Below are 22,648 nucleotides of genomic sequence, written 5' to 3'. Positions count from 1 at the left end.
CTACAGAGATGTCTTCCTGGATACATAGGCCTACTGTATTACAGAGGTGTTTAAATGAAGAGTTATTGTAACTATCTATCATGACATCACCACAACCAAAAATGTATTTCCGGGTAGATAACACTGGCAGCGTGGCATTGGAGCAGTATTATTCATTAACCTTATATCTGGAAGAACAGGACACTTGTGATATTATTAATGTTATTGGCTATTAGAAATATATCATTTAGTTCAAACTTGATTTGAGTTTTAATACGACACTAAAAATATAGGCTAATAAAACAAAATATTTGAAGACAATCTAAGTAAGAAACATAACAAAAAAATAATGAAAAGAAAAATGTGCGACAAGATAAAAGACCATATAAAGTTTTCACGTCCAATAATGCACCGTATGTATAAAAATATATAATAACAGCGAACAATATCTACCTGACTGTAGTCTAAATATCAAGGGCCTGCCCTGAAATATGATACATATTCCATTTCAAATCATATTTGTCCACCTGGTTATTCATTCTAAAAGATAATATCTCTAGAGCAGCCACAGTTCCAAGCTGAGAGAACCAAACATGTGCTGGGGCAAATCCTCAGACTTCCACTCTTTAACAATGATCTTCCTGCCCAGGATAAGTGCTGTATGAGTCCAGTCGGCCAGAGGTGCAGGGAGATCTATACATCCACAGGTTGACAAACTAGACATAGCTTATGTTCTGGACACTTTCTTTTATACTGTGTAATATCCAAAGACTTTCCACCCATAGGCCTAAATACCCATTTGTTTACAAACATTCTGATCTAGTCAAGGATAATTGAATTACTGATGTTTGACACTCATGATATTGTTCAGATTATTTTTTCTAGCCGGCACACTATTATAATGAGAAGAAGGTGAAACCTGCTTAGATTAAAAATATAGCCATGATTATTTGGTTGGAAGAAATTCATGAAAGCGTTTCAGCTGTTAACAGATGCGATAGCTGCCCTCTCCTGGCCATCCTTGGATCTAAACTTTAGATCCAAGGAAATAAAGGTTGCTTTAGATTCTAAAGCAACCTTTATTTGTGCAGAGGCTGTCTGTGATTCTATGAGTACAAGACTTGTAATGTCAACTTGACATTGCATGATTGCAAGTTGAAGTAAGAAATTATTGTAAACTAACTGGAATGTGTGGTAGAATGAGCGGTGTCACCAGTGGGACAAGACCTTTCCTGAAGATGCAGTAAAGGAGAAAAATAATAAACAATATTAAGAACTGTCTTTAGTACTATGTCATAAAATGGCATTGCATGGTACAGACAATCTGTACTCTCTGCATCATTCCTGCATTGTGTCTGCTGCCCTGTTTTAGATTATTTTGCTCACTGAAGAAGAAAGGCAGATATAGCATATGGCTGTGTTGCCTTCTTGCTGAACTGCTAGTTAAGTTTATCTAAAGGTTTTCCCATGTGGTATATGTAGCTCTCTCTGGGGTAATGATGAGTTTATAATGTTTGGCTGTTAAAGCCTTCCATGTTCCAATCCCACATTTCTTCTAGCTTTTGGCTTTGCTAACATAAAAAAAAAAAAAGCAATGATAAAACAGTATGTATGTATGAATGTATGCGTGCATGTCCAATTTATTAATATGAATCTATTTTCTCAAATAAAACTATACACAACACATGGACTACAAAATATATTGTTTAATACACAGTAAATTAATAACAGTTAATTGACAATTTAAGAAGACATTGAAAAAATAAAAATAGATTTATTTAAGTTGGCTCATTTTCACCTGTTCTGTCCCTTATAATCAAATAAAGCCCATGTGCATTTCATATTGCAATTTCATAAATATGTAACAACCTATTATTATTTATTTTTTAATTTGTTTTTCTTTTGTGTTAACATTGTGTATACTTTACGTCTGTTGACCACAAATACATCACGATCAGCAATACACAAACAGGTTTCAGAAGGTGGAGACACATGTAGGCACTGATACAAAAACACAGGAATTTATGCCACGGTGAACCAAACTTAATATGTATGCTGGATATGTTGTTACGGTAAATGGTCCCATCAAAACAAAATGAAGGGTTGATAGATCCTGTGGCACTGGCACCTTCCCAGTCTGTGAAATCCCACACTAAAAATATACATGTATGTTTCAAAATATACAACCACTGACCAAAATATAAATCTTCCAAATATATATTTGCTATATTCTGACCACCCAGACAATATCTTCTCACATATATTTCCTCTAAAATGCATTTTTGGCCATTTTGGTATATGTTGAAACATAATTATCATTTAGTACCCACTCCATGGGGTATTTTGTTGTCACTGTACATTTGCAGAGATTTGTCCCGTATTTATCAATCCTAACTATTAGGATCAGTGAACACTATTAATACAGCGCCCAGGGAGCAGTTAGGGGTTAAGTGTCATGTTCAGGGAGTCAGGGACACTTCGATACATAGACTAGGCAGGTCTGGGGGTGAACCGGAGACCCTCTGGTTCCAAGACACCAGCCTCGTCTCTACCCATATATTACAAAGACTACATTACCTTGTTGTATAGGATCCCGCGTGATAATGTTGAGTCTTTGAAGATTCAATGCAATCTCCACAGCCTATTCTTTGACCTCGCAAGGCCTGCAATGACTTGGGTGGGATAAGACACCCCTAAGCCCTGCATCAAGAGGCCTGTCTGTAAAGCCTTGAGAGAGTAATGCCATCATTGGTACTATGGCCAGCTAGATAAACCAAACGTCCCATCCAGGAGTATAATCTTGGCTTCTGGGAATAACACAATTCCAAGGTTGTGTGGGAAAACAATCCATGCAGGAAACAATTCATTGTAATTCGTAATGGGATGCAGACAAGTGTGGACTGCCTAGCAGGTTGCACAAGAACCTGCATGGATGGCAGGGTTCAATTTGCTGGGGAGGGGGGGGATTCGCTTCTGCTTTTTATGACCCCCTCTACCCCCCCAACCCAACCCCTTGTGGTCCTTAATTTTCGTTATTATCATCGGTGGGGATGTGTTTTATCCCTGCTTCGGTTCAGACTATTAAATACATGAATTCCTTTGGGGAAATGTAGACTGTCTGATATTTTTGATAATATCACTCATTTAAAACTTTAATGCAATTTTATATTTCAACCACAGTAACCATGGCATCCCTATTTTGGCCACATTTTCAAAGATTTGTCATACGAAGAAGTATAAGAAAATGCCAGTCACACAATGACAAACTACTTGGAGAGGGAGCAAATGATAGGATGCCATAGAGCCTTCCCTGCTGAGTCACTGAAGGAGGCCTGGAATATGTCCACCGAAGTCATTGTGGCATTGGCTTCAAAATGATACAATTTAGAGGCCACCAGGCAGAAAAAAGAAAGACAGGCTCCAGTCCAACTAGAATATATCAGGATTTGTTGAAGCAACAACAAAGCACGGACTAGGCTCACAAATCCATAAAAATACATCAAAACATCAGTAATGATGAGTACTCCACAGTGCTCTATAAGGTATACAAGAAATACCTCCCAAACGTTTGTACCAATAGACCACAAATCTACTCCAACTACTGTGCTTAAATTCCCAAAGAAGAAGCATTCAATGTTTTCACGATAATCTCCTTGGTCAGTGTCAAAGAAAGATGACAGTGATGTTAGCTAATATTTGACACGGAATTCTTACAGTGACAATTCAGCTTAGAAAACAGGTTAAATAAGGTCTGCCACCCTAGCGCTATTTTATGAACATTTGATCTACAATTCTGGACTTCGCCACTTTCCGTCGTTGTAACAGTTTTCTGCAAAACTATTTCCTAACTTAAGGGCTGTAGTCTGTTCTCACCAAGCAGGGCTAGCGTTCCGCACCAGCCGGGGCGAGCATTCTGGGCGAGCGTTCCGCACCGGTGCGGAGAGTGGTCCGCCGCTGGGGTGGCCCGCTCAAAAAATGGGGCCGACCGTGAATTGGTTACCCATGAAAGCACTATACACCTACTATATGTAGGTGATGGAAGTGCATGTTTGTGCAACGACCAATTGCTGCATGATGCTGCAGTGTGCAGTCAGAGTTTGCTCCCTGGTTAATTAAGTGCAAACCTAACAGCTGAAGCTGAATTTTCCATAAATCATTGCAGTGATCAGACATTTTGCTGCAGTCCGAAGCATCACACCAGTGATTTATACTTGAGCTGGCCATTCTCCAGGAGTATTGTATAAAATAAACCAATGACAGCAGAAAGGCCAGGCATGAGGACTTGTTGGGCAGGTGCACAGGACAGTGTGAACAATGTGTGTCTAATACATACAGTGATTCTTTAAGTTTTTACTTTGATATGCATTAGGCCACGGACCCCGTGGCCTAATGCATAGGCCACAGGGTTCTTAATTATTATCAATAATTTAGCTAGGGACCCCTGGGAACCCCTCAGTGATGGAATATTTGAAGGAGGGCTGCAGGGAGTTTGCTGGTCACTCTGTAAGTTGCTGATAACTCTTTGTAAGTTGCCCTGGACAGCAATACAATATGTCTAAAGTTAATTGGATAAAGAATTGATTGACCAGAAATGGTCGGGGTGAGTGTGATGTTGAAGCACTTGACACAGCCACTGACACCAGATAACATCGCTGACAATCAGGGACGGATTATGGACATGGGGCCCTTGATTACCAGGAGGCCCCGTGCTGCAAGGCCCATCGACAATTTACTAAATGTATATAGTTTAATGCTCAAACATGTGGGCTAAAAGATCATTGGCCCAATTAAGGGCCTCCGCAAGTCTTAATCTGTCCCTACTGACAATATGTCCAAGTGCATCAAGAATATGCATGAACTATGATACTTATAATTCTAACAAAAATAGGCTTGTACAACAATACACAAAGTCATTTGGTTATAATTGTATCCCTGAAAAAATTGCAAAATTTAAGGCAAAAATAAATAACATCCTGAAGCAGTTTTACAAGGGGACATTCACTATGTGAACAATAATACTTATAATTAATTTTACTGTTGATAATTGTATTACCGGAAAATAGGAGGGAGCATTTAGAAACACAATGTTATAGAATATTGTATAATGAAAAGTCGATTCATTTTAATGCCAATAAAGTCTTCAGTACTTTACTTCATTTTAGTTTCTTCTTGTAGAATACATCAATATCATGTGGTTGTGTCAGTACCTTTGTCAATATTACCATACAGAATGAACGGTAATGCAACAGCTGCATGCGGGATCACTTGTTTTCGATTAGTGTCTGCACCTTGAGGGCCAAGTCTCGAGCCATCGTCAGAACTTGTGGGACGTTGTGTCGTTCAGCCATTTCTGAGAAGAGAAATCAAAAGGAACTCCCAAGAGTGAAATTACTTCATAAATAGTATAACAGTGGTGGAAAAAGTACTCACATGTTTGTACTTACATGTACTTATTTACTTTACACCACTGATAAATAGTGATGGTTTTACACGGTTTTCAGTGATTATAATCAAGTCTAGGAATTACTCGTATGCTGTTCTCTCTCCTAAATATTGCAGCACTGAAATTCATGGTCTTACCATTGAAGAACTTAATAATGTCAGTGAAGTCCATATTATTCTCTAAGATGATGTCTCTGTACAGCTCAACCAGTGCCAGAGCAATGAAGAGCACAAAGTGATCAGAGGAGGTATGTTTGGCTGCCCAAATGGTCTCCCACACAGAAAACACATCATCATAGACCATCTCTGTTGGGGAAAAACAAGAAAAAAAGATCACAAATTATGACAACCCTACAAGCATATGTTCTTTACAGTGGCTAACTCAGCTACATTACATAAATAAGGGGAAACTATCAAATGCCCATAATTGGAATTTGTGGGTAGGATATAAACTCTTCATAAAATATATTCAAAATATTATGAGCTTTGCATATCTGATCACCTCTTTTAAAATCCAGCAGAAACCAGCGGTAACAGAAGTAGAAGTGGGTATAGTCTCCATTCTGTTGCATCAGTTCAAATAACTCAGAATCCAGGATCTGTCAAGGAAGATAAATACAAAGACATGTTGTAATGAAATGTGCTTCCACACATGGCTGCGAGCCCATGGCTGTTTGTCATACCTGGATAAGGGAGCGCATATTGGCAAAGTGTGAGTCCATAGCGCCTCCATGAGGAAAATTCTGATTCATCCTCTTCATTAGCTCAGTGAAACAGCTAAATGCCATGACCTCTGAAAACACATACAGATAGCATATAAACGTATTAAGCATTTAATCCTAGTGTACTTCGCCATACAAAAATAGCCGATCTACAAGCTCACAATGCGTTTGCAATGCAACGCATTGTGAGTTTGTGGATTGGCTATTTTTTCTTTTTCTTTTTTTTTTCTTAACTTTTTTCTCCTGCACAAGTGCTGATATTTTTAACATTGTGCTAACATTGTGGGATAAATTGAATCTTGAGTCTTGACCTTCAGGTTAAAATTTGTGTCAAACCGGAAACAGGATGGTGTCAAAGGTCATGTCTCACCTAGACACAGGATCTAAATGTCTCAATAGAATAGCAGGGAGACCAAATACATCCGCCCTAATTGTATAAGTTATATTGTATTAACACTCTCTATCATATTGCGTATTAATACTCTCTATCATACAGATTGGATAAAATTACATTTTATTCATTGAAAAAAGTGACATAGTGCCACTTTAAATCTTTAAAGGCCAGGTTGAAAGAGGTTAAACAATTCAATAGTTTTTGAATATTTGCATATTGGCATGCAACAAGTCAAATATATTACTCTGATCACTGACCATCATCCAGAATAACAAGTAGAGGAGCCAGCAGATCACACATGCCCTGGACATAACCAATTTCCAGATGCTGCCACACGTAACTGTAGACATTAAAGAGATTTTTGACACTGTGTTGTTTTATACAGTATGACACATTTGGCTTGAAACAAAAACGAAGAATCATAGTGTCACAGGCATGTAAAAAATGACTGCTTCCTTCAGTGAAATCCTAAGACAGTGAAACGTATGTATTCACCTGCACATGATGTTACGCAGCTTCTCCAGGTTAGCAGGGGTGAAATAGCAATATGTTCTGTCACATCGTCTGACATCCTTATCAATCCGATGTAAGTTGAGTAAATATTGGTCCAACTGTTCTTGCTTTAAAACAAAACAAAAAAGACAAATCATCAATGTATCAACAAGTGAACGACAGTAAAAAATATATATGTTTAATGTCTTCCTTTTTTAACGCTTACAGAGTAGGTACTCTCTCCAGAGGAATCATGAGAGCCTTCTTCCGGTTCAGCTTCTGCTCCCACCTCTACAGACTCTGGTCGAGGGAGGAGACTGTCCATCTCTGGCTCTTCTTCAGAGAGACCTACGTCTGTGCCCTCGGGGCTGGTATTGGAGCCTGTGTCCAGATGGTGATCCAGGATAAACTCCTCGGATCCAGCCTTCCCTCTCAGGGCCAGAGAGACAGAGGGGCCAGCAAGGCCTGCCAATAAAGGCCTCATTCTGTTGTCTTCAGAGGTCATAATGCCTGTGGGAATGTCCTCCATTTCCAAAGCAGAAGGGGAGTCATCCGAGTCTGCTGTGTCTGGAGACAGTTTAGAATGAGATGACAAGGAAATGCTTCCCCTCGATGCTGATTGGAGAGCATTCAGCACTTGTCTGACAGGTGAATTTGAACCGGGTTTCTCATACGTAATTTCGGCGGGTTTGTCTTTCCAGGTTTCAACCAATTCAGAAGCTTTTGCTTCAGATTCCTTACTTTCCGTGTCAGTAACAAATGCCTCAGTTATTTGTGGAGGAGTTGTTTCAGACTTGACTTTTTCTGACATTTTCTCAGGCTCTTTCTCAGTTTGAGGGCATTTGTCTTCCTTCGTTGTAGGCAGACTTAATGGTTCCAATTCCAGATCTGTGTCGTCGTCTGCTTTAAAAGTTAACGTTTGGCCAAGCAGTGGTGCTTGGAAATATTCATTATGAACCTCTGTTTCTAGCCTCAGGACATTAGTGTTATCTGGTGTTGCTTTCATGGGGAGGTTTGTGTCGCCTTCATTATTCAATACACTGGCCAGCTCATTTGTAGAAACTTCCAATTCAGCTGTCCTCAGAGATATTTCACCTTCTCTGTCAGAATGACCAGATTCCAATCTTTCTTGAACTCCCGAAACCTCTGATTCGATAGTCATTCCATTGTCTGAGACCACGGCTTCCTCCTCTGTCTTTACATTGTCCTGGGACAATTTCTGTTTTACATCTTCATTTCCTGATTCACTGAGAGTGAACTGGCCACTTGCTGGCTGTGACCCCCCCTTAAGTTCTTCATTAAAGCTTTGTTCAGGGATCTCTGACTGCTGAGTGATTGTAGATCCAGTGGCTGAATTGGATAAATGAAAGCTGTTTTCTGAACGCAGTTGCTGGTCTGAATGACCTGGGCTAGATAGGTTGCAAGCGGGGGGTTGTGGAGTGCCATTTGGGCTATCCTTTACTGGGCTACGGGGCAGTACTTTCCCTTCCTCAGACCTGGGCTCTGATTCAATTTGATCCACTTCCTCAACTGAGCCAAACACCTAAAAACCAAACAAGGAAATGGGGAGAATATATCATTACATTTTAGTTTCCCATAAATACTGACATGACACAGAGTTAACCACTTCAACCCTCAAGGACCCCCAGTTTGATATGCATTAGTCCACAGACTATGATACACTTTCTTACATGTATCTCTGGGACCACAATCTATAATATGAAAACCTAACTCTGAGAGTGTACAAAGTGGAACCAAATGCACCCATATGGGTCCATTTGGTTCCATTTTGCACACTCACAGAGTTACAGCCCGGCAACTCCCCAAGGACCCTTGGGGGTCCCCAGACCCCAGTTTGAGAACCACTGCTCTATACTTAGTATAATGATACTTAGTTGACCGACGTAGGCTCTGTAATTGGTCTACTATTTATTCCCCTCTATACCAAATTTCTTCTGTTTTTGGCGAATGTTGCCCCCAGAATTGGGATGCTATCGGGTTCAACTGGGTAAACATCAATCATGTAATAATATCCCAAAGTATTGAGGAGTACCCTTGGGCTGCTGCTGGTATCACTGTGTGAGGAAACATTCTGATGCTCCGAGGTGCTGATCTGAGAGGAGGACTGGAGATGGAAAAGGCACACGACAAAGAGGAAACATACTGATTCAGAGACAACATGAAACTAAGGCTGCTTCCTCAGCATATAAACATAGGCTACCCTTGCTGTCGGGGGGGAACCTGGTATGTCCAAAACTGTTCATTTCATGAAATGAACAAAGACAAAGAAAAACCTGTACCAATGGATCTAATGGGGTTATAAGCTCTACTACTTTTCATAAGTTCACCACTTTCAACATGTATCCTTATTTTGGGCATGTATTTTTTTTTTTTATCCAAAAATTGCAGAATATATTTATATATAAATAGCAGCACATATTTATGCTATTTTGTAAGGTTTTTGAAAGTACAGGATATGGCTCCAGTTTCTAAATATCTGTAATATCCACAGAGATGTAATGTATGACAAATTAAATTGTATTGATCTAAAATAAATAAATGAACTAAACATGGAAATCAGAGGTTTCCACCCAACAGTGACAATATAATATAACCTATATTAACTCAGTGATGTTTCATTTTGTTGTACTAAAAATGTGTAGGATATTGTGATCATCAGCTAATTCCCTTACGTCGGTGCTGATGATGGAGTCTTGTTGCACTGCTCCTTTTTCCACACTAGCCCCTGAGGAGCATCTGGCCAGAGCCTCAGCATGCTTCTCTCTCTCCCTTTGACGAACAATGGCCTCACAGCCCTGCCACTCCCTCATAGTTTGATTATAGATGGTCTGCACCTGCTCATCAACCTAAAGACAAAGTTTACATACATTCACACAATCCTCATACTTGTATGGTCTATCTTATCACATCCAAACTATAATTATTAGAGCGAGACCAATATATCGGCCATTATTTTACTTTTTGGACGACACCGGTATCGGAAATCATTGCACCGATGTGTCCTGATTTTTAACCACTTTCTTCCCTATTTTGGGCATGCCATTATAGGAGAAAATGTTTTTCTGTGAGCTCTACAAGCTCACAGTTGCGATGCAACTGGTTCTTTGTGTTTATTTCTATTTATTTATTTATTTTGCGTATCAGTTAAGTGTTCTCAACTTTAATCAAATATACGTTTTTCAAATTGAACTCTTTGTGTCTGACCCAAATGGGCCTCTTGGACCCATTAGGTTACCTTTGTACACTCTCAGAGTTACAAATGTATAAATTAATTAAAATGACTCATTATGCGCTACCTCCAACCTGCATTTCTCGGTCATAGTGAAGTGGTAGTGTCCTAGCAGGAAAGGCCACACTTCCTTGCGTAGTGAGGGAGCCACACCACCAAAATACACCAGCCTCTGAAGTTCATGTTCTTCATAGTTCTGAAAGGCATATGACATTTTTTATTATTCATTTCATTTCTTTTTTTTTTATCAAAGCTTCTGAATTAAAGGTGTGTTTTATGTTTCCAATGGTTTCCAGCCCATAACCCATCCACCCCTTAACTGATTTTAAATTGCTATAATTGCCTTTTCTATTGACTGTTCTACTTACTACATTACTTTTACTGATTTGTACCAAGGTTTGGTTTACTCAATGTGAACATTTTATAAGAATAAAAAGCTTATGAATTAAACAAATAAGCTTAAAATAAGTATTTTACAATAAAAGTATATAATATTATATAATAAGCATTTTTGTGACAAAATATAAGCTCTGCCACAATATATACTGTTTATAAAGCATTATAAAACCGTTTTAGCTTGCCAGTGCTGTTTTCTTTCTTACAGAGCAGTCCTGGAGGAAACTGCTCCAGACCTCTACAGTGAGTCCTCCCCGGGCGTCACGTGGGACATCAGCATCAACTATACTTGGGTTGACCAGAGCTGAGAGGTGAATACGAACCGTGGACAGATGACGGCAGTATGCAAGCCCTAGAGAACAAATTAAAAAAGGTTTTTTTCATACTTTTCAATTACATTTTTGTTCCTCAAACCGTTCCTCTTTTTCTCCCAATTTAGTATTTTACCAATTTTCCCCACACTCATGTGTAGTCCATCACCGCTAATCCCTACAGTTGGTCGTGTGGCACGGTGTAGACAAGCATGTGTCTCCTCCGGTACACATGAGGTTGACAGCCGCCTTTATTTATTTTTTAAATGTGAGGACTTGAGGAGCTTCACCAGGATGTAATGCGTACGGAAGAACGTGTTATCCGATACAGTTCCTCTCCCTGCTCAACAGGTGCCCTGACCAACCTGTAGGAGTTGCTAGTGCAGTGACACCTTTGAACACGGCCAATTGTGTCTGTTGGAGCGCCTGACAAAGCCGGAGGCACCGCAGAGGATTTGAACCCCCTAGTCTCCAATCCATGGTGGTGGGCAGGAACTTTACCCCTGCGCCACCTGAGCGCCAACTTTTTCAATTAAATTAATTTCATTTCATTTTAAATTAAATCAGAGATAATTCAAACATATTCATCCAATTATACTCACATCCATAGAAAGCGCGAGAAATTATCTGGTATTTCATGGTGTCACAAAGGAGCTTCAAGGGAGCCCTGCTTGACAAAACATAGAAACATTCATTCAGCTACTATAGAAACAACTGGGTGTATACCTGCATATCCGGATATATCTGGATGGATGTATTACTTGCCTGTCTTGGTTACATCCATTAGGCAGAGAGCCATCGGATGATCCATTTTGTGAGCAGGAAGAACAGGAGGACTTCCTGGGGGTAGGGTGCCACATGTTTACTCCCTGGTCCATCAGTTCTGGAGCCACTGCACGCCAGGACAACCCTTCATTAGTCACCTCTTCATTGTCACTAGTATCATCACCATCATCGTCATTCTTAACAACAACAAGACAACTAAAAACAAAACCCAACACAGCAGAAGAGTCTGTGTGTAAATAATAAGTACTTGTAATTTGTACAAAATTAACACAAAATAAAACAAACATGGAAAACAACAAACCAAGCCAGAGGATGGAGGTGTGGTAGACAACTTAATAAATCCATGCAAGGTCTCCTTATTGTGAAATGGACAAACAGGGACTGGATAGACAAGAGAAGGATGAGGAATCGTGACAATTTAACATTAGAGTCACACAACAACGATGACATCTGTATCTCACAATTCCTCTAATCTTACTGAAATTCCATCTAGAACTAATGAGTTTCAGGAGAATCAATATTTGACTCATTAGAATGGCACAGATCAACAGCTGGGAGGTCAAAGTGACGTACCAAACTCCATCGGATTGCCCGGAAAGAGGATACGAAAAACATAATCTGTGGCCTCGTCCTCCTCCTTATCTGATACAGAATCACATGATCCCTGTGGACTCCTGTTCCGCAGTTTAGGGAAAACCTTGCCCTGTAAATTGAGAGAAAGGGCATTCAGTGTTATGTCATATATAAATGTAATTATTACACACAAACTGAGTCCTTAAAGACCCGCTTATATCACTTTAGCCCTCAGGTCATAACCATTTAATTGTTATGCGAGACAAGATAATCAGCAATCAATTATCCACCCAACAAAAGAGCTATCCCTGTAGCTGACGTTATAAAGTCTAGTCCATTCAAGTACTGAAACCCTATTCTATGGTCAGTTTAAATCAGTGGTTCTCAAACATTTTCATGTTAAGAACCCCACAATTGTATTTGTATTTGACAGCAGACCCTAAAACAGAATATTTCTGTTGAAAATGTTCAGATTTATTCCAAATGTAAAGACATTTCTAAATGTTTTGAAACTAGCTGATCGACAAGCTCACACTGCGACACGTTGTGACCTCGTGGATCGTCTGTTTCTTGAATAAAGTATAAAACATATAGTTAAACTGTTCCTCATATTGCTGGGCACCCCCTGGAAACCATTTAAGGACCACCAATTGGAGAACCACTGGTTTAAATGGCAGTATATTAATCTGTGTCCAACACTGACCTTTCCTCTCTGACTCCAGAGTGGAGGGTCCAACTGCCCATGCGGCAGCAGCCCAGTCTCAAGACAGGTGAGAAACTGGAGCAAGTGGCCTCCTTTGGGGAAACGCAGAGGAGGCCTCTGGATCCCATCTTGGCTCACCAGAACAACTGTTCCACCGCTGTCCACTACAGAAGAAACACAGTTCATTAACTTCTAACTGTGGTCTCACATACACTGTAGATTCATACAATAATACATGTTGCGATTGATTGATGTGATCTTTGAACCATTCTTGGGATGTAATGGAGGAGGTTTTTGTTTTGTTGTAGTTTTTTTGTTTATTTACAAGATCAAAGTAAAATAAAGAAATGTTAAAAGAAAAAGACCACTGGAAGAGGCAAAGTGAAGTGGAACTAGAAGGGTGCTCTCTCTCTCTCTCTCTCTCTCTCTCTCTCTCTCTCTCTCTCTCTCTCTCTCTCTCTCTCTCTCTCTCTCTCTCTCTCTCTCTCTCTCTCTGTTGTCTTGTCATCTATTTCAAATAAATCAAATTGTTAAAAATAAAACAAAGTCGACTACCATAAATTCAGAAACTTTAGGTGCTGCAATGATTGCATTTGGCTAGTGTGCAGTCCGCTTATCCCATAGCCTGCTGCAATTAGCTAGTTCTGGAACAACCATCCTATAGCCTCTAAGGACGATTGCTCTGTTATTATACATTTCCAAAATTACATGAGCATTTTTTGTGCATGCTGCCAGCATGCACAAGACATATGATGCTTATTAGCTACACACACACACACACACACACACACACACACACACACACACACACACACACACACACACACACACACACACACACACACACACACACACACACACACACACACACACACACACGATTGCAAGATCTCCACCTAGTGGAGATCATGAAAGTGCCATATCAGTAAGTTATTGTAAGTAAGTGTATTTCTGTAATCAAGAGGTACCCAAAAAAACACCCCAAAGAACAGAAGACAGGTTACTGCACCTTGCTGATGACAGTGGAGATAGACGATCTCCTCGAGACGAATAGTCATAGCAAAGTCCCAATAAACACTATCCGAAATAAATAATGTGAATTATTCTAGTGAATTATGTAAAGACATGTCAAATATGGTTGTAAATATGTTTATGTATAACTAAATGTATTTTAATGACCTTTTCTCTGAGTCTAGCTCTCCTACATTGCCATTCATCAGCTGATTTGGTGTCCATTTCAAAGTCATGACAGCTGCAGTTTGATGCAGAGAAAGGTAGCCTGGCATAGCCTCTATGTCATCTCTCTGAAGACAAAACACAAAGCTTGCTAGTAAAGAATAACAGTTTATGAATTATGCAAACACACCTGTCTTCATAGCTAGATAGATTGATTATTATTGATTTTTTTATATCAAATAATTTAAAACACACATAAATAAAATAAATAAAACACACATACCGGCTGTACCAGTACATTGTTCTTGCCAAATAGCAGCGTGGCTCTTGAGTTTTGATGGAGGGACTCGACGTAATCCCTCGCCCACATCACAGGCCGATCATCCATGCTGCCGCTGGACTGTCTCTTTTGGATCTGAAACAAGTCAAGATGACATGAAAGTGAATTTGTTATTGCAACCATTAGTCTGTAATGGGCACACAGTGTTCAATCCGTGGGGTCACCGGCACAAAATCTTTTCAAATGGGGATCCGCAGCCAAATACATATATCAATTTGTGGGTCCTTGATATGAAAATGTTTGAGAAGGACTAACCAGGGCAGGCCGTCTGGAGGGGGATTCCTGGCGACAGTGGCCACTGTGGATCCGATGTCGCTGAACCAGCTCATCAGCAGAGGGGTCTGTCCAGAAATGGTCTGCTGTCTTAACCTTTGTGTACTCCAAAGCACAAGGACCAACTGTAAAATAATGACAATTCAACAAAACATGGTCACTGGAAATAAACCACTTGAATTCTAGCATTCATGTTCTGGGGCTAACATTCAGAAAATCTAGCAGAACTACAAGCTCACAACGCTTGTAGATCGGCTGTTTTCGGCTAAAATATAGTGTAGAGGGAAACCAGAAGGGGGCCTATAGTGCCCTTGGGAATCCAGTCAAGTCGGGTTTAAATGGTTAATAAGGATTAAGTGTTGTAACTACATTCATTTCAATTATACACTGGTGTAATAATTGGCCCATACATATTTCTAAATATTGTTTACAATGAAAGATAATGCATGAAGATGCATTCATATTCACTGATTAATGCAACATCTAGCTTTCTTGTCCAGCATCATTGTGGTCACACAGTGTTAAACAAATACATTACTGAGGCAAATCAATACCTAAAAGAGATGCAAGGATCGGTCCATCCGTAGGATCCATAAGCATGGCCTCTTTCTCATAGAATGTACTGCAGGCATAAAAGAATAACATAATAATAATAATAATAATAATGACATGACATAATAATAATAACAATAATAATTACATGTTTTGTAATGGAGGAGGCAGTCTCCCAATGATATATAAGATATAGTTATTAGTATTACTGCATACAATACAACACTGGTTATCAACGTGCGGTTTTGCGGACTGTCAGGGGTCCTTCATGGGGTTCCAGGGAGTCTAAGTTAAATGACTGATAGTCGGGAACCAAATGGACTCTTATGGGTCTGTAACTCATTTGTACACTCAGAGTTAAATTAACAGTGAGGATTTTACAGCATAGATTGAGGTCCTAAAGATACAAATGTTATCAAATGGGGGTCCGTGGCCTAATGCATATCAAACTGGGGGTCCTTAAAATAAAAAGTTGAGAATCACTGTATGTAACACTGTCTCACCAACAGTTCTCCACCAAATACACAACAATCTTGTCCAGAAGCTTCTCCATCAGAGCGGTGCGGATCCACACGTGTTTCAAAGCCTGAGGTGCGAAGTTGCCTAACTTGGACAGACGACTGCGGTCGTTACTAAAAGGAGAATTGTTTTGCCTGCTGAAGAAACAAACAAGACATGTGATCCAACGGATTGCATTGGTAAGGTCAGACCAGGACTGATCAGGACTGACTGGATGGATGGATGGATGGATGGATGGATTGATTGATTGATTTAGCATTGGAGTGGATAGTACAGGGATGGAAAATTGTTAAGTTGTGTTCCCTTTAAACACTGCCTTTTAACCTGTCTTTGTAGCCAACGTGTCACCCCGACTACAAAGGGAGATTCAGTGATTAATACTCTGGTTTCATCAGATAATCAATAATCTGTACATTGAAACCATACACACTATAGGATGCCAGGTCAACAATGACCTGGTGTGTGTGTGTGTGTGTGTGTGTGTGTGTGTGTGTGTGTGTGTGTGTGTGTGTGTGTGTGTGTGTGTGTGTGTGTGTGTGTGTGTGTGTGTGTGTGTGTGTGTGTGTGTGTGTGTGTGTGTGTGTGTGTGTGTGTGTGTGTGTGTGTGTTATGCTCCTGTAATTGGAGAGAGAACCTGCACTTCACTGGGTACAAGAGTGAAATACAAAAGTGGAGACAAGAGGGTATAATAATAAACTGATATACATAGATATACCGTATGCTGGTATAAGTAGCATAATATATAAAATCATTTTGTTTATATGAACATTTAATATCTCACTTGTTTTCAAAAAGCTGCTCCACCTCTTGGACCTTGTGGCAGAGCTCCTCGGCAGGAGGAAAGCTTTTCCCCACCTTCATGAAGAGAGCTGCAACCTTATTACTGCACAGCAGCCCTGCAGCACGCCGCTTCAGTCCATGCAGCACACAGGCCTCCACTACCGCTGCACGTACACACAGACACACACACACACACACACACACACACACACACACACACACACACACACACACACACACACACACACACACACACACACACACACACACACACACACACACACACACACACACACACACACACAAAAGCTGAAAATGGCAGATCTACAAGCTAGATGTGCTATTTCCGGTGCACGAGACGGCACGAAACTAAGTATAAATCAGCCCTAACTCCAACCATTAAACCGAACCTCTAAATGTCTAATCCTAACCCCAACTTGAATATTTTCCTAGCTGTAAGCCTATCTCTAAAATATTTTTTTAACCATAAAACAACCATATACTACCATACTTGTGAGGACTTTGGCCCTCACGACAAGTATAGTAATACAAGTATGTACATATAATGCTATGATAGCAAAGACTGATGATCATACAACATAGGTTACAAAGATTCCAATCAACAACGTGATGTTTACTTCCATTAACCAGTCCTTTGTTTAAGCGAATCATCACTGGTTCTGGGGGTGAAAAATAAAGGGAAAGTTCAGGAGACTCTCAGCAGGGCTAGAAGTAGAGTGGAATCTGTTGACTGTTGCTTGGATATCAAGGATATGATTCACATACGTAGGTCTCACTTCTGATTAGTTCCAACACCTTTGAATGGTGTTATTCCAGTTTAATGAGTAAAACATTCTTTTTAATCAATCCGTAGAACTCGTTAGAGGATGTTAATACAATATAACTAGTACATCTGCAGTGGTTGTAGGGGTCTCCCTACTCTTCCATTGAGGCATTCTGACTCTTGTGTCAGGTAGGACACCTACTGGTTTATAAGTAATGCTGCCTGAAGCTCATATGCGCAATATTAATCCTGGTCAAGTAGAAAGGAAAGGAAAGTAGGAAAACATTTTCAAACATTTTCAGAAATGTTCCAATTTTTTTTTAAAGCCAATCTAAAAGCTCAAAGCTTGTAGATTGACTATTCTGTTGATTTATTTTAGTATGGCTTAAGTGGTAACCACCTTTTCTTTCTTCTATTCACAATTGGGTCCCTGCCATTCTCGGAGTCAGCAAAAGCAGTCTTATAGATTTACTCCCTCTCTTAACGATTTGATGTACTTAGTGTAAATACTCCATGTAATACAAATCAATATCACCTAATCAACGTCACATTAACTTCTGGGACTGATTTATTATTGTATCATTTTAAAATGGGGGGGGGGGGGGGCCTGGGGTGTCAAATTCCAGGTAGGACATGAAAGTTACAGATTGCAGTTTTAAATTAAGCAGAGCGTTGTGGTTGAAATGTTGTCAATTACATGATTAGTAATTTAATTTGGTATGTTCCTATGTTTTCCTGCCTATTTCAGAAGGAGCAAAGATACTCACCACAGAAGGATATGATATGACTGCTGTCCGCATGTACAAACTTTCTTGTCACTGCCTCCTCCATAATCTGTTTCACCTGAGAAGCAGAACACATTGAGATCTGAGTTAGTCTGACATGAGGCACAGGTTTTCAAATGTGGGGTCCGCGGCCCCCACTTTGGCCAATTGGAGAAAAAAAGAAATTGAAAAAAGGGAAATGGCAGATCTACAAGCTTACTGCATCGCAACGCAACGCGTTATAAGCTTGTAGCTACTTCCGTGATTTAATTTAAAGCCATTTTGCAATAGGGGGGCCACAGCCAGAGGCTACAGATAGGTTTGGGATCCCCTAACATAAGGTGATGAAAAGCCAATAAACCATGTGAAGAGGGGTGAAAGTAAGTAAGGACGATAAACTGAGAATGATTAGAGTGAATTTCAAGAATTAAAAGTAAGCCAATAATGAAGACGTTTTTTCCACTAAGAAAATCCCAAGGCTTGCTATCAATATTTTCGAGAGCAACGAAATTCTTGCTAAATGATTTGACCATAATTGGTCTATGGTGGTGTTATGACCTGCCAGTGCCCATGCATATATTCATTCATCAAGTATTCATAAGGCAATATTCAAGAACCATCACAGCCCTTGCTGTGCTGTATCAAGGCAATTCAAATGAATTTGGCTAATACACTATAAAATGTATTTTAAACTGTTTCAAGTCAGCCAGTTGCTTTCACCATAACTTTAAGCATCTATAAACATCATCATAATAACAAATGTATAATTAAAAAAAAAACATTAAACAGCACATTCATCGTCATAAACTCAGATGTGATCAGGTGGAACGTTTATGATAAAGCACAGGAAGCTGATGCTGGGTTTTCTGTTAATAACAACAAACCTTGCCATAAAATACTGGGTACACTCGCTGACTGTGACTGTCCAGTAACATACCCATTCATCTCCACCCCTGGTTGATCTAGCATTCAAGCTGTTTATACATTACACCTGACTAAAATACACAATAGAATGGATACATCATCATTGATAAATGATGCATTTAGAGAGTAGTCAGATGTTGCAAAACTGCTTATCTGATTCTAGAAAACGCCACACAGATGGTTCACAGTGCAAGGTTCTTAGCAATGCTGTAGGCATGGTATTGGCATCTTGACATTTACAGTGCATCACAATTCTGTAATACATTATGCAAGGCTTACTCACATGTTTTTCTTTGATTTTGTTCTTTATAACGAATTTGAAACAAGAATTCATGTGTGGTGCTAAAGACTTTTTTCCCCCTTCATTCTGTGGATCTTAGGAGTAAACACAGTTTAACAATAACATATTAGGGCCAGATTGTTAACCAAAACAAACAGAAGGTCCCACATCACTCCAGTCTTAGCCGCCTTACATTGGCTCCCCATCAAATTCAGAGTCCAGTTTAAAGTCCTGGTGATCACCTATAGATCTCTACATGGTCAGGCTCCAAGTTACTTAACCGATCTGGTCCCACGCTATGTCCCAGAAAGGGCCCTAAGGTCTGCAGAACAGGGTCTGTTAAAGACCCCAATCACCAACCTCAGAATGCTCTCCCCCAAGTCCTGAGAGATGCAGCCTCGGTTGACATTTTTAAAAACAAACTCAAAACGCTTCTATTTGAACAGGCGTTTGTTGTCATTACATGATTTTATTTTCCTTACCTGTGTTATTATCCCACCTGAGAGAAATTTGTACAGCCTTTTTGTTTTGTGTTGTTGTTTTTATTTGATGTATGTAAAGCACTTTGTGAGACTCCTCTGTGAAATGTGCTATATAAATAAAATGTACTTACTTACTTACATGAGTAATAATATGTCATTTTCCTTAAAATTTTAATGATTATTAATTGTTTTCATTATGTAGCAACAGGGTAGCTAAAGGTCCTCCAGATTATTCTCTAAATTCTGAGTTTTCTCTGGCTGAATCATTAGAATCTTTAATATGGTGATTGGTTGCAGTAAGAAACAGACGAAACAAAAACAGGATACATCTAAAACAGTTGTTTTTTGTGTGACAACCAAGTATAAATCAGACAATACAGTACATAGTCTATGCTTTGCTAGGATTAGGAATGAATCACAGGTGGCTGAGAGCATGAAGGAATTAAAGGTGGAATTAAAATGTCCAGCCTTTGCAGCAATGAATAATACATCCTGTTTTCTCTCCCCAGGGAACTACTGTGCAGAGATTAGATTTGGAAGAGGCTTTGAAGGTTTCTTTTTTATGGCAGATAGTAATCTGAGAAACATCCCTGTTTTTGGCTTAGATTTTTGCATTTATGGCCCTCATATTGTGTACTGTACATACAATGGTCACGCCCCTAAGGTCTCACATGTGTCTGCAACCAAACTGAGGGTGACAGCTAGAGTCAGGGGGAAGGGAGTCAAGGAAGGAGGGTGAGAGAGAGAGAGAGAGAGAGAGAGAGAGAGAGAGAGAGAGAGAGAGAGAGAGAGAGAGAGAGAGAGAGAGAGAGAGAGAGAGAGAGACACACACAGAGAGACAGAGAGAGAGAGATGCCAGGAAATTAAACAGACAGGGGGTAACAATTGTCAGGAAATGAAATAGACAGGAAAAACAAGCATCCTCATGGAGGCATACAAATTAATAGGATATCTGCTGTACAGTAGCCTATTTAAATTGCTATCATTCTCTGACCTTATACCATCATCGTCATCATTCACTATCACCATCATCACCACCATCATCAATGCCACAATCGCCGCCGCCACCACCATCATCATCATCATCATCATCATCATTATATGACAATCAAATAGCGATTAAAAAAACTGTACAATTTATAGCAAATTTTGGGGGAAATGAACAATTTCCCCTCATATGGCGTAGGTAGGTTACAAAAATCAAACAGGACCGACGGGATTATTAGTGCACTTACATCGGCTACACAACAAAAAGTAAAAGAGATCAGCATTTAATCAGAATGGAAAAATAAATGTAAAAGTGAAATGCAACGCACCTCTTTCTTCACATTGCGCAGCAATTTCTGACGTGTCTCGGCCTCTGTCACAGAAGAAAACATTGTGAGGATTCAATGACCATAAGGATCTCTATAGTAACCTAAACTAATGATTATCCCATGGAAATGAAATATTACCTCCCATGATTGCGTCAGTGTACAGCAGATCAAAACGAAGACGATTGTCCTCAATGCAGTGCCTATAAGCAGGTAACACTGGTTGAAGGCGTGAGGATGCGGATTGTAGGCTGAATTCTAGCGACTAGCTCTAAACCTACTACCTCTCTGGACCAACACCCCCCTTAAAGCAACAGTGATCGGTGCACAAAACCAAATAGGCTTATTGCCAGATCTATGTTCCATTTTCCATATTAAGCTTATACATTTTTATTTTTTGTTTTACATATCAGGAATATTTTTGAGTAAGCATAGGCTTATGGAACGTGAAATTGTTTCCAAATGCTCCATAAAACAAGTTCCCATAATTTATTTATTGTTAACATTTTATCTTTGAGAGCTTTATGGGCCATAAAGCTCTCAAAGATAAAATGTTAACAATAAATAAATACAAAAATAATTAATCAAATCCAAAAGGAGCCCATTTTAAATAACTTGAATTTGAATGTATACAACATTAAAGCCACTCAAAAGCTTAAAGCAGCTTTATGTGGCCCTGTTAAGTGCAGATTCATCTATGGTATAGTTTTACCAAACGTTAGCCAGGCCTAAAGGTTAAATTAACTGATAAAATAAAATACATCTATATATTTTAGCCTATTGGTGCTCACTCACCCTGATGAGCGTTAGAATAGCCTACTACTGGCTGGCCTGGATTGCCATGGGATTTGCTGGCCTACCTAGGCGACGTGAATCCCATATCCTAATGATTTTGGTGACCCCCCAGTCTATGCGACCAGTCCCTACTTCTAGCAACACCATTAGGCAAAAACATAAACAACAATCACAAAATCACATTTTCCTCTTAATTGCCATGGAATTTGTTGTGCAACTTCATGATCCCTAGAGGATTGCCCATACTGAATGGTGACCCCATAGCCTTTCGTCTAGCGCCACCCTTAGGCCATAGACGTATCCACTTGCACACAATCCCTTTAGAAATTAGTAGCAATGGGCACTCGAGTACTTTTTGTCTCTCTCTCACTCTCACACACACACACACACACACACACACACACACACACACACACACACACACACACACACACACACACACGTGTGTGTGTATATATTGAACCCATACAAACGATTGGAGGATAAAGATAAGTAGTGATCAGATTCAGTAGTTGTGGACATGCAGAGATGCTGCATGATTCAGAGTCCAAGACACAAAAGACTAGTGCCTAACCTACTGAACAATGAACAATGCATTCCAGAATGGAACATTCGTAT

The 22,648-nt window shown here is 39.7% G+C and overlaps 1 protein-coding gene across 1 annotated transcript; it reads right to left on the bottom strand.

Annotated features, from left to right (window-relative positions):
• Positions 1 to 1,735: 1,735 nt before the first annotated feature.
• Positions 1,736 to 21,302, bottom strand: sgsm1b (small G protein signaling modulator 1b). Its single transcript, XM_084046255.1, has 24 exons — positions 21,239 to 21,302; positions 18,240 to 18,315; positions 16,690 to 16,852; positions 15,893 to 16,045; positions 15,392 to 15,459; positions 14,820 to 14,962; positions 14,508 to 14,639; positions 14,228 to 14,352; positions 14,058 to 14,125; positions 13,049 to 13,212; positions 12,346 to 12,475; positions 11,752 to 11,878; positions 11,589 to 11,653; positions 10,882 to 11,027; positions 10,347 to 10,475; positions 9,723 to 9,896; positions 9,083 to 9,154; positions 7,256 to 8,572; positions 7,033 to 7,157; positions 6,795 to 6,877; positions 6,105 to 6,214; positions 5,924 to 6,020; positions 5,560 to 5,727; positions 1,736 to 5,329 (listed from the first exon to the last, which is right to left on the bottom strand). The coding sequence occupies exons 1-24, from the start codon at positions 21,299 to 21,301 to the stop codon at positions 5,241 to 5,243; spliced, it is 3,987 nt and encodes a 1,328-aa protein (XP_083902381.1). The 5' UTR covers position 21,302; the 3' UTR covers positions 1,736 to 5,240.
• Positions 21,303 to 22,648: the final 1,346 nt, after the last annotated feature.

Source organism: Gymnoscopelus microlampas, assembly GCF_963454915.1.
Source record: "Gymnoscopelus microlampas genome assembly, chromosome: 21".
Classification (NCBI taxonomy): domain Eukaryota; kingdom Metazoa; phylum Chordata; class Actinopteri; order Myctophiformes; family Myctophidae; genus Gymnoscopelus; species Gymnoscopelus microlampas.
Note: the sequence above shows the minus strand (reverse complement) of the source record. Positions and strands in the feature narration are given on the sequence as shown.

Excerpts from the sequence above, each read along its gene's own strand:
- sgsm1b (XM_084046255.1), bottom strand. The coding sequence starts at position 21,301 with ATGTTTTCTTCTGTGACAGAGGCCGAGACACGTCAGAAATTGCTGCGC. Across the intron at positions 14,963-15,391 it reads GATCCTTGCATCTCTTTTAG|TTGGTCCTTGTGCTTTGGAG; the intron begins GTATTGATTTGC and ends ATTATTTTACAG. Across the intron at positions 6,215-6,794 it reads ACTTGTTATTCTGGATGATG|AGGTCATGGCATTTAGCTGT; the intron begins GTCAGTGATCAG and ends ATGTGTTTTCAG.